The sequence below is a fragment of the Centruroides vittatus genome, unplaced genomic scaffold, assembly GCF_030686945.1.
Source record: "Centruroides vittatus isolate TY-2023 unplaced genomic scaffold, ASM3068694v2 contig_875, whole genome shotgun sequence".
Classification (NCBI taxonomy): Eukaryota; Metazoa; Arthropoda; class Arachnida; order Scorpiones; family Buthidae; genus Centruroides; species Centruroides vittatus.
The window spans coordinates 1,043,015-1,061,486 of record NW_027122567.1 but is presented as its reverse complement, the minus strand read 5'-3'; the positions used below and the strand labels follow the sequence as shown (position 1 = coordinate 1,061,486).

Sequence of the window (18,472 nt, the reverse complement as noted above, 5' to 3'; positions counted from 1 at the left end):
ATATTGAAAGCCTATTGGGATATGTTGGGTTTAGTTTTACTTGATTCTTGATTTGGTATACATATCAAGATGGTGTAGTCAGAACCATGTTCTGGCTAACTTTACCCATGAGAGAGAAGAGCTGAACTGTACTACATTCAAAAAATGTGGGAAAGAATTCTAAACATAGATAAGACTTTGAACAAAAACTTTACAGCTTGTAACTGGTTACCATATCAACTATTTACTTCCAACAATAGAGAAAAAAGATATTATAAAATAAAATTGTAATATGCTGTAATTTTCTAATATTAAATCTTAATTTTTAAACTATTTTGCTGAATAGTCATTTGAAAAACTAATTAGATCTTCTCTAACATGTGGATAAAATTAAGAAAATTTTTATTAAATCTACAAATCTTTAAAAAAAATTTTAAAATTTTTTGCTTCTAAAATATCTCATAATGTTATAAATGGCTAAGTGAATTATTTAAAGAATATAAGAATAAATGTGTTTTTTCTTTAATAATCATCAAAAGCATGAATATTTTTTTTATTTTAAAATTCTTAAATTAAATTAATTTTTATTCTAATTTATGCTCTTTGATAATTGTATTATAAACTTAATAAATTTATTTTAAATATTTATTCCAAATCATTCATTTGTATTCTTTACAAGATGACAATGGATGGCTGAAAGTGTTATTGCATAAATAATAATTTTGGCTTTCGAAAGTTAGCAGTTTGGTCTTTTAAATTGCAGTTCTAATATAAAACTTTCAGACATTTTTATGACAAAAATTAAGTTATTTCAAAAAATAAAATTTTTTTAATATTTGTTTTATGATGAAATATATATATTCAAAAAAAATAATAAATTAATTAAACCAACCACTGATTTCATTATGAATACTTGTAAAATAACAGACTTGACTTTCACAAACTATTGCGAATTTAATATTTTATTAAACATTTTGAGTGTAATTTGATGTTTGCTTGTTTTAAAACAAGCAAACATCAAATTACATTTATAAAATTAATGCTAAATAATCTTTATTAATTTCATTCTTATCAATATACATCAGATGCCATCTTCAGTGCTAGCTTTCACGATATTTTAAGATAGATATTTTAAAATCATTTCAGGACAATTTCTTAATGTTTGTCTAATATTTTAAATTACGAGTCTTATAAGTAAACTCAAATTAATAATTTAGTTATAACTTTACAAATATGATTTATGCATAAAAATATTTTTCTTAAAATAAATCTTCAAATATATTTTTTAGTTTACACATATTTAGTTTCATATATTAATTTTATATTTATTAAAAAACATTTGATAACAATACAATTATTTCTAATATATAACTAATCTATTTCTAATATATTTTATTGGCTAAATATATCAAAGAAGTTTTTATATAAATAAAATTTAAATAGCTTTAAAATAGTTCAGAATATAATATTTGTTGATTTGTATAAAATTAAATATATATATATATATATAGGTGTTCTGCAAGATAGTTGCAGTTTTTTATAGCATGTTCTAGAGGCCTACAGGATCCAAAAATGTCCTATATAAACATAATCTTTCAAATGCATTAGTTCAATGCTAGATGAGGTTAAAGTTCAGATAGCTATCTCTTAAGATGCTATTCTGCAGCACTGCTAAGCACTGTGGAAAAGCTTCAATCTTGTTGACCTTCAGCTTCTGTACTGTACTGAAGAGCCAAGAAATTCAAGAGAACCTTATATAAAAACTATGCACTCAGAACCAATATATGGTGTGATAACGTTGAAAAATTTTGAAAAACATTGAAAAAACAAACGTTTTCAAATCCCTTCTGGGCTCTGCTTCAGGTTCTTAACAGTTTTTAGATGGAAATTTCAATATTATCACACCATATATTGGTTCCGAGTGTGTAATTTTTAAGTTATTGTGGTTATTTAATATTGAGAACCTTATATTTTTGCATCTTACATGCAAAAGCTTTGTAGGTGTCATAATTAAATAAATTATATTATCAAATATTTACTACTAGGGATTAAATTTGTTGTTAATTCCACTACTTAAACTATTTATACTTTTTGCAATTTAAAAACTTTTCAACTCTGGATTAGATAGAAGTAAAAACAGAATGCAATTTGGTATTTTAAGTTATGATATGATGACAATTTTTATATATTTTCATAAAATTTCATAAAAACTCTAAAAATTACTAAATAATACATACAGTATATAAAGTATGAAACTGTGTTAGTTTTAAAAAGTAGATGTTTTTCATTTTAAAAAATCATATCTTATTTCTTACCAACAAAGTTTAAGTGCAAATAGTTATTTAATGATAGTTGAGAATTCCTTATTACTGTATAAATATACTTACTTCAACAGAAGTTGAAAACCCTCCAGAATCTTCTGTTGCTGTCACAATAAGTGAGTATGATTTAGGTTGTCGCATATCCTCATAATCTAATTCCTTTGCAAGTTTTACTACTCCAGTTGTTGGTCCAATGTTAAAAGTACCAGCTCCTTTTCCTTGTGCTCTTAGAGTATATCTAATCTCTCTGTCTGCAAAGGATTTGGCTTTGACTTCAATTATGCTGTAAATAAAAATCTTTATTATAATTATTTCAACAATATTATTATTTATTGCTAAAACTTCATCATTAAAGCTAAACTAATAAGTAGTAATGGAATGATGTTGCCACATTATTAGATAGTTCTCTCAAAAAATAAGATAACTGATAATGAGATATATTCTGAATAATTCATTAATCACAGTTATCAAAAAATACATGACAAGAGGACAGGTAATTTGTGAGCTGTCAGAATTTATCTGTTCATTCTATCATTTAAATAAATACTATGTCAATGTAAAGAAAGATTTCCCTCTATGATATTTATCTATAAAATAGACTCTTCTGTACAATTTTCAACTGATGTTTCATTTAAGATTATGTTATGCATTACTATGTGCATTAACAAAAAGTTGACAAGTAACATGATCATTTCTAAATAAGATAATCAATCAAATATAAGCAATCAATCAAAAATTTCTTTATTCACATTTCAATAACATAACAGAATAGAAATTTTCTTCATAGATTATTGAAAAATGCCATTTTTGAATAAATATTAATCATATAGGTTAGATATTCAATATATTCAAAACTATTTAATTTACAAAAAGAAAAAAAAAAAGATTATTTGCAATTAAACTTTAAGTTATGAAAAAGATTAGATTTTTAGTTGTACTTTCAAATACAGAATATAGCACTTTTCCAGATATTTTATGAAAAACACTTTGATTTTTGTATTGTTATTTTGCATTTAAGTGTCTTTTAAAAAGCTTGTAAATTATAAATCAATAATAATTTTTACTTACTCAGAATCTTTTTTTTGATTTTCTGGAATAGTTGCTTCATATTTTGACATATAAAACTGTGGAGGTCTTTTTCCACCCATAATTGATAATCGCTTTTCCCCAGTAGTCTGATAGTGTCCTCTTTCACTAGTAATACCATTATGATCTTCTGATTTCACATATAAAACATATTCTTTATCTAACATAAACGGATCACTCCCAAGTGTGCGCACTTCTCCTGACCTCTCATCAACTTCAAATCTTCCACCAGCTGTGATATAAACAATATGGAAAAAAATCAGTAGAGTAAATAATAATAATATTAATAATGAAAGTTTTAATTTTAATCAAATTTGTTTTTAAAAACTTTATAAAGAATATTTAGATGATTTATTGTTATTTAAAAATTATTTGAAATATTTAAAAATACTTTTACTTTTAGAAATTTTTTTACTTCTAGAAATTTTTCAATTAACTTAACCATAATTACGTTTAAAATTTTAAACCTGCAATCTCTATATTAATAAATATATGTTGTTTTATCACTTCAAATATCATTAAAACCCAGTTGAAAATATTTAATTGAATAATTAAAAAGTAATTTTTTATAATATATATTGAGTTGTTTTTATTTTATTATACTCACTTTGTGAAAATTACAAATTGTTTTTAATTATGGTGTATTGAAAATGCATCATATTTTGAATTTAATAACTTACTTTAATCTAATTTAAGATATTTTAAACATTGCTAATAAATATTCTCATTATTCAAATAAATGTATAGTAATGGAAATTATAAGGTAAATACTTATTTGAGAAAACTAATTTATATTATCATACATGAGAAAACTTTATCTTATTTATATATTGTTTAAATAATAAATATATGCAGATAAATTTCAATGAAAGTAATAATCTATTGCATGTATCATGGCAAAACTTGTTTATCAGATTAATAATATTCCTGTTAAAATGATGATAAATGCTAAACAAATTGAGAAAATTTATATTACTTCTAAGAATGATGTGTAAACATATAAAACAGACAAAACAGATACTTGAGTTTCAAATTATATCTAATAAAGGATAGATAGATTTTTCGCATAAACTATACATAATTAAATTTACTAAACAATCTTAAAATAATTTAATTTGAAAATTATTTTTATTTTTATATTTCAATAAATTTACTGAATTTTTGGAATAATTCTAAAATTTATAGACTTGGAATTTTCATTACATGATTATTTGAATTTCCCATATGCTAAATAAGAGGAAGAAAGCATTAATAAAATGTACTGACATTTTCTAAAGTTGTTTTAACTACAGTCTGGATCATATATCAAAAGTGCAACATGTTATTTACTGTCAGAACATCTTATGAAAACAGCCCATCTACCATAATTATATTGTTGAATCTACAAAATTTCCCAAGAGAACTAATTATACAACTTAATTCTTCCAATTTTTCTATTCAAAAGCTTTAATTCTTAAACTAATTTTGACAGTTATGGATAATTTTATAGATAATCAGCCCAACAACATTATCCAGAAATCTTTCATTATAACTTTATACATGAAACAATAACATTTTTACTTTCAAATTTCTCTTGAAATTGTTTATTTTTCACTTATAATAAACTTTCTGTAACTTAACTGACATTGGATGCTGTTATTTAATACTAAAATGATAAATTTTTTCAACTAATAAAAGACCTTGATAAATATTATATAGGCCTATATGTCCAATATTCTGTAATTTGCAATGTAAGCTAAAAGTAAAAAGTTATGCATTGTTAGTAGTAGTACTAGATTAGATATAGCAGAATATTGGTATATTTAATATTAAAATAACAAAGAGTGGTGATTTATTATTAGATATATGATATAAAATCTTTCAATAATAATTTCATTACTGTACTGTAAACATTTACTTTATGTATATGAAATTGAAAAATTATATTTGAAGAATATAATTAACAGGAGTCAAAATGATTTAATCAAATGAATATTAAGAAAAAGCTCAAGAAGCTTTAAAATAAAATATTTTTTAATAACATATACAACAATACCAATTCAATATTCCTAAACAATCCACTGGATTATTTATCAGGCTACATTAAGGCTATTTTAAAAATTAATTGCTCTACATCTAATTATTAAAATAGTCTTAATATAGCCTGATGAATAATCTGGTAGATCATTTGACAATAAAATATTTTCTTTTGAAATGAAATTGAAATTATAAAACCAAACTGCATTATTGACTTGACAGTTTTTCAAATACATTTGTTGGGAATTGCCAAATTTTAAAACAAAATTTGATTGAAAATATTTAACACCTAGGCTTAATTTATCATATTTACATTCAAATAAACAAACATGATGAGATACATTTAGCACTAACATTTCTTTTTTCACTTAATTCATAACATAAAGAAATAATAATTGTATTCGAAAAATTTGTTAATTAAAACTATATGAAAAATGATTTTCCATGAATAAGTACCAGGAATTACCAAATTATATTTATTTCTAAATGATAAATGAAAAATATCTTTGAACAGAATCTCGTGTTTGAACGTTGCATGTTATTTAAACTTTTCCACCAGTTTGTGTGTAGAAGAAGAAGAATATTAATTTAATAGGAATATACATATAATATTGTATAATTTATAAAAATAATTAGAATGAATAAGAATTTAGAATATAATTTATAAGAGTGATCATCCTTTTTCTGTGTTTATAATATTTTTTCCATTTACAATAATTTAGTAATATCAACTCCTTAGGCAACTCAAACATATAAAATAAATAAAATATATAAATTTAAAATCTAAAGATATAAATTTTACTTTAATTAGGTAAAATGCCTTTTTTTTAATTTATTAATAAATGAATAACAATTGTTTATAGGACGCTAATTAACAAGTATTTTATAACTGAAATTAATGTTTAAGTTTGAAACTTAATGATAAATAGTTTATTAATAAAGATTAAGATATAGCATAGAATTAATAATAATTACAAATTAATAAAAATTTATTATATGAATGTTATTACACTAGCAAGCATTTAAAATGTAAGATTTGTAATAATAATAAAAATAATAAATACTTCATTTTTGTATCTTTAAAACTATGATTAATTGTTAAATAATAAAAAATGTGAGACAAATAAATTGTAAAAGAACATAAATCTATAAACTTGCAGCTATAAAAATTTGATTTTTAGTCTCAGCTTATGCCTAAGGCTAAGACTGAAGAGAATGATTTATAATGCAAGAATGTGTTGAATAATTTTTTAAAACAGTGTAAGATTTTATTGATTTTAATTTAAAATTTATCTAGTTTTGAAAAATTTTTATGCTTTATATATATATATATATATATATATAACATCAGTATACATAAAAAGTTAATGATAAAGAAAATTAGAATTTCAGACTGTTTTGTAAATAATTTATATACTTTCAATTAGAATACTGTTTTATTTATAGTTTTGAAAAATCTAGAAAAGTTGAAGATAAAGACTGAATAAATAAAATATGTTTAAAACATCTGTTAGAAAGTTTTATAAATTTAGCTAATTGCAACCAATTGTTAGTCATTAATCAATACTGTGAATGAAAAATAATCTAATACCAAACATGACTGGACAGAAATTTCAGCTAAGTGATATATTTGACAGCATAATGAAGCATACATGATAAGTATGCAAATTGTCCTAATAGCCATTAATCACTTTCAATATGCTGAATATACATTAGATAACACCTGAAAATTGATATGAAAGCTATGTAAGACATTTAAACTCAATAATGACAAAATAAGAGGATCTTTTATATTGGTTAATTTCAAAGATAAACATGGTTATTGAATTTGAATGTGAAGAAAGTATTTTAGTTAAGCAGATATTATAGATTGAATATCTACTAAAAGTTTAAAATTTGTTTTTATAAATTATGTTATTTGCAGAGTAAATAAATGTAATGATTAACATATTTATTCTATTGTAATAAATTGTGCATTCCAGACACACTTTTGGAAATTGATTTTATATTTTCCATTTACATACATTTATTAGTGATTTAACTTACACTTTTTTAATACTTTCAAATTTAGCATTTCTGTTTATTCAAAAATGATAATGATATTTTTATTTAAAAGTTTTTCCATCACTATTTGTTTTAATTATCGAAGATTTAAAATTTAGCATTATATTACTTTGAATATTATAACTTTTTAATGACTATTTTGACTTCATGAATAATTGTAGATGAACAATCAAATAAAATTGACAACCAGATAAAATAATTAATTTCTAATATTCTCAGAATAATTTTGATATCTTTTTATATTATTTGCTTTAAATCATTTAGGATATTTAATTTAAATAAGTTGCTAATGCAAACTTATAATTATAAATTTATGTAAACAAACAAAGTTTATCTACATAAAATTTAAATTTTAGTTTACATTTGTTAGGATAAAATTAATTATAAATACTGTTAAACATTGTTTATTAAACAGTTTTTAAAGGAAGATAAAATATACTGTTTATAATTTAGAAATTAAATAATTTAATAAGGAATCAATTTTATGCAATATTAGTTATCTTTAAAAAAGTTAAGTAAAACATCATTCTTTTTTCTTCAAATGTTATATTTTCATTTAATATTCATTATATAATAAACATAATTAATTTAAAATTTTTCAATTATTGCTAATTTAATGTTTTGAAAATTAGCTTTCTTATTTACCTTAATATATAAATTTTAATTAATTTAGTTACTTACACCTACATTTACTTTTATTTTGTAGATTTAATTATACACAATTATACAAATGATCCAAATTAACAAATTCAAAGATGAATTAAGTTTAATAAAATATTTAAGTTTATATAATAAATGAATAATTATTTTATCTAATTTCAGAGATTAATCATATCATCATAAATTGATCAGAAAAAATTTTTAAATCACTTATCACACTTATATTTGTACTAAAAATATTTTCTGGATATAACAACTAGAAATAATTAAGCACATTACAATACTAAAATAGCAAATTTATTCTAAATTTAAGGAAAAATAAATAACTTGATTTTGTTTAGTTGATTATTATTCAAGAATTAATAACAAAACAAATTATACAGGATCCAGTTTGCATGGTTATATCTAGAATGTTTATAAGTTTGCTTTTTGGACTCCTTAGTGAATTTAAGATTTGAAGATTAATATAGATTTTTGAAAAGACCTTTGGCAATATCAAAATTTAATTATGTACTGTACATATATAAGTTATGTATATTTATTTCATTAACATCATTTTCAAAAAGCTAATCAACTATAACATACCTCAATACTAATCTATGAATAAATCATTTATAATCAAATTGAAATAATTGATTTATCTACCTAAATATTACTTTCAAGTAAAATGATCTCTTGCAAAAATTGTCTATATAAAATTTTTTATATAGACAATTTATATACAAATGAGCTATGTTATTATTTGTATATACATTTGACAGTTATTTGTTTACCTTTATATCTACCAGTATATAAAAGATTTGTTACTTTAAAAAATTTAACAATAATCACTTAGGAAACTTAATGGTGTTAATTTACTTAGAAAATCCCACTAAATAAACTATTTGAACAGTTTCAACATAAAAAAAAAAATGTCTGCCAAGAAAGGATGTTACATAAGGAAAATATTTAGAATAGATTCTATTTAAATTTTCACATGCCAAGTACAAATTAAAACAACAACCAATTAGCCTTTTCTTTTTTTTATATACTCTCTCTTCATTAGATGCTTTTTGTTTCTTTTTATCCTTTATGAGCCAAACACTTTGAGATTACCTTACTTCACTTGCATTATAAAAAGAAAACTAATTGTTGACTTAATCTTACTTGCAAAATTTTGGTTTTCAGTAATCCTTTCCTGGCAAAGATATTTTTGTATATGTTGAAACTGTTTGAGTAGTTTATTTACTGTTTTTTTTTCTTAGTAAATTAATACTATCAAACTGAATTTAACTGATTGTCTTTATATTGGTATACACCATTATTAATTTGCATTTTGAATTCAAGAAGTCAAATGTAAACAATATTATGTCTTATAGTAATTCCTTTAATAAACTTTTAATGATATTAATAAAAGTAAACAATTCAGTATATTAAGTATATATAGTTAAACTACAATTCAGTTTATTTAACTGTATTCAGTATATGAATAAAAGTTAATGATATCCAATTTGTAATTAATTATTTAATTCTATTTTAATTAAAATTATCTTAAAAATCTTAAATCTTAAATCTATCCTAATCTTAAATTATCAATTTGGAGTATTTATCAATACTTCAACAATATGAACAAAACTCAAGTTATATATTATAATTTCTGTTCTTTATATTTTAAAATTATAAATTCCTATGGATTTAAAACAAATATTTTAAAATCAAACTAACTATAAATAAAATTGAGTTAATGTATTTGTCAATTTTTTAATTTAAGTTGAATTGACTTATTACATAACTTAATCAATATAAATAAATATTTTTACTATAACAATTTCTGTAAATAGATGTGATATAATTTGTTATATGTCAATTATGTTACATTAATTAAACATTAATAAAATAGGATAATAAATAATTGTTAATAAAATCCAATGCATATTTGTAATAAATATGCATTGGAAATATTTGTAATTACAATGATTAACATTATCCTTTTATTTTACAATAATCAAACTGTAAAATATGAGAATAAAATTTACATACTAAGATTGAATAAACTAGTGATTTTGTATCAAATAAAAACCAGGATTATCTAAATAGCAATGTGAAAAATATAACTATATTAAGTATTTCAAAGGATGTTTCAGGTTGAGTTGTCTATATAAATAGAGTATTTATTTTTTGTGTATCTTATTCTTTTTTTTACCATCCTCTTATTCTAAGTGTTTTCCTTTTTATTGTTTTTCATTTTTCCTGTACACTTATTTGGTAACAGTATTAATTTTATCTTTAATATTATAAAATGTTTAGTTACAGTAAAATCATTTTTGTAAAAGAATTTGAATAAAAATATAAAATAAATAAAATGGAACTCCTTATATATAAAGTAATAAAGCTTTAATAATAATTTCAGATAATAATTTTCAAAATTAATTATCATAGACTTAACATTCATTATTATTAATACTAATTTGTAAGTAAAATATATTATAGGATACAAATTATATTTGATAAAAATTTGTAATAATATACTTCACAACAGCTAAATTTTTTTGTCAATAAATTCAGAAGATTTTTGCCAATTAATCAGTTCAATCATATGTTTTATATAATGAAGAAATTTAGCTAAAAAAATACATACTTATTTTAAAATTCAATTAATTTTAAGCAAAAATAAATTTTCAAATTAGACTAAATACATAAAATTTTATCATTAAATTTTTTTAACTTATTTGCAACTTTTATATTCTTATTTGATTAAGAGAACATTGTATATGTTCTAATATTTAAATTGCTAGTAATTTCATAAATTATTTTTATAACTGCAATAGTTTTACTTTAAAAATAAAGGAAAAAAAAAAAATATATATATATATATATATACAGTATACTTCTAGATATTTATAAAACATGTTGAAATTCATCAAAATTTCTACTTAAAAAGTTCAGTTTAAATATAATTTCAAAATACTAAAATTTTAAGTGCAGGAATAATTTAATAATTTTTAAACATGCAATTTGCTATGATTCAAATTTTAAGCTCTTTATATACTGAAAGTTTTTATACCATTTTTTAAGATTTATTGCATGTTTTTTAATCATAAATATTTTCTATTGTGCTGAAATATTTAAAGAAAATAATTCAATGCTATTCTGTCTATTGAAAATAAAAATGTATTACTTTCTTTCATAAAATGAATTTTTTTCTATGTAAACAACACTCTATAATTAACACTTACTTCTATCTCGTACAAGAAAATAATGTATATTGTGATCAGTGTCTGGATCTCTTGCTTGTAACTTAAATACAGGCGTTCCTGGCAGTGCATTAAGTTGAACAACTGCCTGCATTGGTAATGGTCTGTTGATGAAATATGGAGGTTCATCGTTGACATCCTTGATATGAATTATAATACGCTGTCTCTCAGGATCTGAAATGAGAATTTAATCATTTGATTTATGCACCAATATATTTATATATATGCCATTAATATTTCACATTCAGATATTATTATTTATTATCAAATATTTGAAAAAGTTTTTAAAAATATATTTTTTTAAATAAAAAAATGCAATGCAAATATTATTAATATTTTAAAGTACAGTATCTATTTTTCTTCTTAATTTTGTTTAAATATAAAAACTCTAATTGTATAATAAAAATGAAAATTAAATACATTAAAAATGAATATTTAACTTCATAATTGAATTGATAAACTATCAAAAATATATCTTTCATATGCTTATGTCTTTAGAGATAATAATATAGTATCTTTCTAGATAAATTTGGTTTCTGAGAGCTTTATACTCAATTTATAAACTGCATCATTTTCCTAAATTTGGTAATTCTTGAGAATGATAAGAGTAAATTAATTAAATGTTTAAACATAAAAAAAATTGTTTACAGTTAATAAAGGGAAAAAAAGAAGACTGATAAGAATCAAACATTCATTTTACACTGAATGAAACAATCTAATGTTAAGTGCTTGCAGTTAATGTAGTCATTAGTCTATTTGACTTTACAGTTAAAAAACACAGAAGTAAAGTGAACATATTCAATCTGTTTGGTTGAAGTACCCAATTTCCATCATCCTAAGCAATTGATTTTTGTTAACAAAGCGAAAAGTAATGTAATTATTTCATTTAACAACACATAGCTTTAACAGATTTCCTTACCCCTAATTTTAAATTAGAAATATGTGTTAAAATTGGTAATTATTTACTTCCACAAAAAAATTGTTTTTAAAAAATAAAATATTTATCTTTAAAAAGTATTTGTCTTATGTAACTAGTGGTTTTCGGTGATTCTCAACAAGCATTAAGTCAGGAAACACCCTAAGGGATTCATGATATACTTGTCAATTGGAGCAGTAATCTCTTAATGTTAGCTTGACTTCTCCTAATATGAGTTTTGTAACTTTCTTTATTATTTTGTTTTCGTTTGAAGTATTATAGGTAAAACAAAGTTTTTGGTAAAGTAGTGTTTTCTTTATCATTACGTTAGAAAAGAAGTGTCAATAATTTTTTTACATTATACAAGATAAAAGAAAACTTTTTAAAAGAATCGTTCATTGTCATTACAAGAGTTTTGTCTACTCTCGTTGGGACAGTTTCTGTCACGATTTATTATAACGAATTCTCAGAGACTTAAGTATCGAACCAGTAACTAATATTCCCAAGACATGTAAAACGAACATAAATCTCTAAAGGAACATTAAACAAACGAAACGATTCTGATTTTCCCAAACAAAATTAACAATTTAAAAAGTATGATTTATGTACTACTGTACCGAGAACGGTACTCCGTTTTTAATCATTTCAAATTTATTTTCATCAATATTGATATGGGAAACAGTCTCAAAATAAAAAATATATATATAGTAAATATCTGTCTAAAAGCATAATAACAGTATTATCAAGTTACTTATTTTAAAATAATTATTGTATTGCCCATTTTATTTAGTTATTCATTAAATACGAATTTAAATTTTTTTTTTAATTAAAATTTATTATCCTTTGGATAGAACTTTTAGGATGTTTACAAAGATAAGTTTATGACATTTATAAAATTTTAAAGATATTTATATTCGTAAAAGTGAGTGCTGCTAAAAGCACCCAGAATTTAAGTCTAACCTCTTAATAGGGTCACAGTGCATTGAAGTTATAAAAGTTCCTTTTAATTCCTGCGTATATTGTTAACTTCTCCTGTGCATAATTTATCTAGTTAAACATTCAATCAAATAGATCATTAGATTTGAAGGGCCTGTTTATCTTTATTAGAAACTATTAAAATATTCAGTTGATTGATTTCGTACTCTTTAACAAGTGAGAACAGGTCATATATTATTAAAACCCCGGAAAGAAAAGTTTGCAGAGCAAAAATTTGGATCGATATAATGTACTCTAATGCAACATCGACTTAGTTAAATTACAATCCTAATAGAGCTCTAAAGCATTAAATTGCGTAGTTCTTGATTAAACAGAGTTAGAAAAACGTTTGTTTTTTTTCTTTCTTTCTTTCCTCCTCTTCAAGAATTTTATTTATGACAAAATTTGAGTTTTTTTTTTTAATTTGCGTAATTTGAGAAAAATTAAATAATGCATATTAAGATCTCAGGTTAAATAACTTCGTAAAAAGTTTTCAAGTGCATTTTTGACTTCAATGTATATAAATATGTAATAGAGTTTAAAGCATAAAAATGTGCAAAAAGTAAAAGTAAAGTAATATTTTAACATAATATTAATAAAAATTGTCTTATTTCGTTATATTTTCTTCAAAAGATTAAGCGTGCAGTTTTAAAATGGCCAATTCATTTGTGAAGTCAGTTATAAATTATAAATTAAAAATTACCGTGATATTTTATGTATTAAAAAAACTTACTCGGCCATTGTGAACAAGTGCCAGAGAGTTTCATTTTGTTTTAAATGAATGGTAATTTATTACAAAACGACGAAAAGCAAATTTTGTTATCAAAGGGATGCTAATAGCAAGACTAATAACCTGGTATTTAAAGTAGAATTATTAAATAATAAGTCATCTTGTCGAGATTTTAGAGCTGATTGGTCAAAAGCCTATTAAACCAAAAGTTATTAACATTTTTCGCTTATGAAAAGAAATTTTGATGGCATAAATGACAAAGTTTAGTTATAAAGGAGAGAAACGCGTTTATTATGACGAATGCTCTTTTTTTCTTTCTTTCTTTCTCATATAAGTTGAAACCCCATAAAGTTAAAAGTAGGATACAGTTTAAACCAAAAAGTATTACCAACTTCCAACAACTTTAATAGTTTTAGCTATCACGTAGGACCTAGTTGCCATTTAATCCAGTGATTATTCACATATCACGATATTGCGTGACAGAAATTTCCGGAAGAATTCGTATTGCGAACTGTACTTTATTTTAATATTAATAATAGTCGTTAAAAATATTATTCTATAAAAATTTACTATTGCCAAGTCAGAATTAAATCTAAGCGAATGCAAAAAAGACAAAACCTATCTAAACAAATCGATTACATTATACTGTATATATCGTCCATGAATAATTAAACTACTGGAAAGCGAATATAAAATTAGTCATTACTTCGGTAAGTAACATTATATTGACTTGACGCATATCGGTTTTAAAAAATCGAAAACAAAAGATGAGGGGAAAAATATAGATCCATGCGAAGCTGAATCAATTTCCACAATCTTGGTTCCCTCATAATCAATAGGGATTAAATGACGTCATCTTCCATTCCCTACGTTTACTAAAGTCGCCATTCTGGATTATATCTGCAGACAAGCAGTACATGGGATTAATGATTTATATCGTTTTGGTACGACTGGAGAAACAAAATCCAAAATTTATTATGAAATATGTTACCGTTTAGCAAAATATTGCTAAATAAATTTTGCTATTTATCTCAATACAAAATCTCAAAAAATAATTTTATTTTAACCAAAAACAAGCGTGTTTTTTACAAGCAATAACAACCTAACATTTCGAATAATCTGCTCAGGTATAATGATACACAAATCTCGAATTTCGCCCTTCGGATTACACAGGAACTTCCTACAGTCAATCAATCAGTCATTCAAGAAGCTACAATTAATTACTCTACAGCGAGGAAATTCTCATTGTCGAGAACGAAGGTTCTCAGAGCTTTTCAACCTTCCAATCAATTCTCTAGTTAAATTATATATGCATACATTCCATTACAACAGAATAATTACGTATTTATTGCACAGGTAAGCCATATTATTGAAAATCAGCTTATTATATCGTGTAGATGAATTAAAAATATTTAGTTTATAACTACAGGAAAATCTGAAACATTGTTAAATTGCGTTTTGAAATTTTTCTTTATTTACTGTTCATAAAAGATGAAAATAAGTCTCTATTGTCTACGTACTTATTTATTAAATAGCATATTTTTACACTGTGGTGTATGAATATGAGAGTAGTCAGATATGATGTAGACTACCCAAATATGCATAACTACAATCAATAATTTTTCGTAGCAGAAAAGAGGACAATAGGTATAAATATAGAAAGTGTGTAAGCATTGTTCGTTTTAAGTAAATTCTAAATCGTTTTAAACACTTTGAAAGAATATATTGCACGGAAATGACAAGGCAATATGGAAGAACGATGTAAAATTTCGTTAATTCTCCAATAAACTTCGATTGTGTAAAAAAGAAAAAAGGCCAGATCGATATACTAGATATCCGTAAAGCATTCAGAGTGTTCTTTACAAAACGCGAATTTTAAAAGGCGAGCAAAATATGTTGGATCGATTCAAATGAAACTGCTGATCCTCACTTCCGGTACGCATGCGTATTAAATGACAGAAGACGAGTAAAAGTGCGGAATTAAATTCAGCAGATAAATTAGAAGAAAGCAAAAGCTGACGAAACAAATCGATGCAGAGTGTTGGCGAACAATCGACAATGACCGGTTTGATGATGGCATTTTTTATGAGGTTATTCTAAAAACCTTCACCCAACTGTCAACGTTCATTAGTAAATTCTTGAATAGTTTATACCATACCACAGAGGTTGGTATGTTTTTTCTAGTAAAAGACTGATCGTTTTTCTGGCAGATATTGAATAATGGACGACATTATTTCATAGATGGAGGCATTGTTTGGACTACCATTTACCGTAATACTATCTCGTCAGAGGACGTCATCGAAGTAAATGGAATAGCACACGAAACTCTGGATAATTCAGCGCTTTGTAGTTGCATCTTAATGCATTCTGACTGTAACAAAATTTCATCAGAATCTGCGCTTCATTATTTCACTTCTATTATCGATAAACTTTTGTCCGATTCAAAATGGCCGATCGATCGATATCCCAAAATAAAAGCAATATTATATAGAGCTTATATATATATGAGCGAAGGACTTATATACAAAATAAAATATGACTTACAATATCTTTTCGAGATAAATTATTAGGCAATATTACTTTAGGGATAGATTCAATTTGAAAGACTTTTTCGTTCCTATAGGCTACGGTGGTTTTTCCCATTTGTTAGGAGTTACTCTATATAAGATATTAGAAAAGATGGACGTAATTTCGTATCTGGTAACAAGACAATGCTTTTGCCCAACATGGAATTCATCAGTCATCCAAGACAGTATCGATTTTTGGGGTTTCAGATCAAACATGTTGCTTTAATTAGACTGTAATGCGATTGGCAAGGTCGCAAACCGGTATATTTCTGGGTTCCTGATTCTTACGTGGACTGAATGGGTAATTTGCATTGGACTCACCTACATTAGCCAGATAAGCTAGTATTGTAACATGTTTCCCTAATTAAATACTTTTATGACTGGTTGCTAGTCATAACTATAGTTATAAATTACATTTTTGTAAAGGAAATGCAATTTCCCCAATCCATTCCAATTCTATTATTATAATTTCCTTTTGAAATGTTTATGTAATTTAATCCGAATTTTTAAAACCTCTTTTATGTTTATGATTTCCAAATTTGAACGAATTTAGTTGAATAATTTTGATAAGTTTCCTTTCATTCAATAAGAATTTTATATCTTCTCTTCTCATTTAAATATTTGCTCCTTAAGTTTTTATTTGTTTATTTTATTTTTTGTTTTATGAAGCGTCAAAGAATTATTTTCAAATTTATAAACTTTGTCGTTCTTTTTAATTTTCAATTATTTGTAATATAATTCGGGATGCATTCAAGGAATGATTACTTGTAAATAATAATAATCTTATTTTAATCAGATGTTGATTAAAAGGACAGATATGACGTTATTCTGACGTCACTTCAAAGGAACTGCTAATAAAGCATGTGACATGATAATGGGCAGATTTAACTGGCTTAATTAATTATTCGAAAAAAAAAAGAAAAGAAAATCGTGCGAAAAGAAAGAAGCTGTACTAAGCTGATATACTCTAGAAGAAAAGTAATTTTCCATCTATATTGATAGAGAAGAAAAGAAAGAAGAAAATATGGAACTAGTTTTCATCTATATGATCTGTTTTCATCTCTCTTTGTTAACCTAATATTCCATATAAGAAAAAGTTATTTTGTAATATGTAGGCTACATCTCATTAATGTGAATAATGTTTGGTTTGTATATTCGCATGTGTAATTTACATAGAAACTCGATCTTTTTTGCATCAAAAATTAGTGAATGTTTAAACTTTCGGAAGATTTTTACATAAATTACAGTAATTATAATCATACAGAAAGTTTAAAGATGTTTTACATTAAAATATAATGACATTTATTTTTCAATGCAAACACGTACCCTAAAATTTATGAATAAAAATCAATTTAAATCTCCAGTGTACTGTAAATTGTTTAAATTTTATTAAAAAGAAAACTTATAAAAATCTGAAAGGAGTCTATCCATAAATATACACGCTAAAAAAAAAAAGATGAAATTTTTAAATTTCTGATCGGTGATCTTATTTATTTAGATTTTATTTTTATTTTTTATATGTAGAAAAATTCCTTCAATTATTCCTGCATCCCAGAATCTGTCCATCTATGATTCATTGATCATGTCAATGCTTTCTGACCTGAAAGACTTGTTCAAGACAAATGGCGAAAATACCCAATTGGTTTGTAACCTGTTGCCTCTTGAATACTATCGAAGCATGTTCTACCAAGTCACCCTCTCAGGAATTAACCATTACATATATTGAAAGAGCTAAATACAATGTCTCAGCTTAGAAATTTTAATATAAATTTAACGCTTATATTATAAAATACAAAGATAAAATAATTAAAAGTTCTTTTTTATAAAATTTAATTATTTTCTTAAATTAAGCAAGAGAGTTTGTTTTTTTTTTAATAAATAAAGAAAGAAAACATTTTTATTTATATAGTGTAATAAATAATTGG

At 23.7% G+C, this 18,472-nt stretch overlaps 1 protein-coding gene across 4 annotated transcripts in view; it reads right to left on the bottom strand.

Moving 5' to 3' along the window:
* LOC136982976 (neural-cadherin-like) overlaps window positions 1-18,472 on the bottom strand; it is a 420,472-nt gene that overhangs the window by 358,284 nt on the left and 43,716 nt on the right. For all 4 annotated transcript variants that reach the window (XM_067279558.1, XM_067279559.1, XM_067279560.1 and 1 more), the window contains exons 3-5: window positions 11,342-11,533; window positions 3,369-3,618; window positions 2,367-2,583 (exon numbers count right to left, since the gene is read on the bottom strand). In XM_067279558.1, the coding sequence (XP_067135659.1) occupies window positions 2,367-2,583; window positions 3,369-3,618; window positions 11,342-11,533 (659 nt within the window). The remainder of the gene's footprint in view (window positions 1-2,366; window positions 2,584-3,368; window positions 3,619-11,341; window positions 11,534-18,472) is intronic.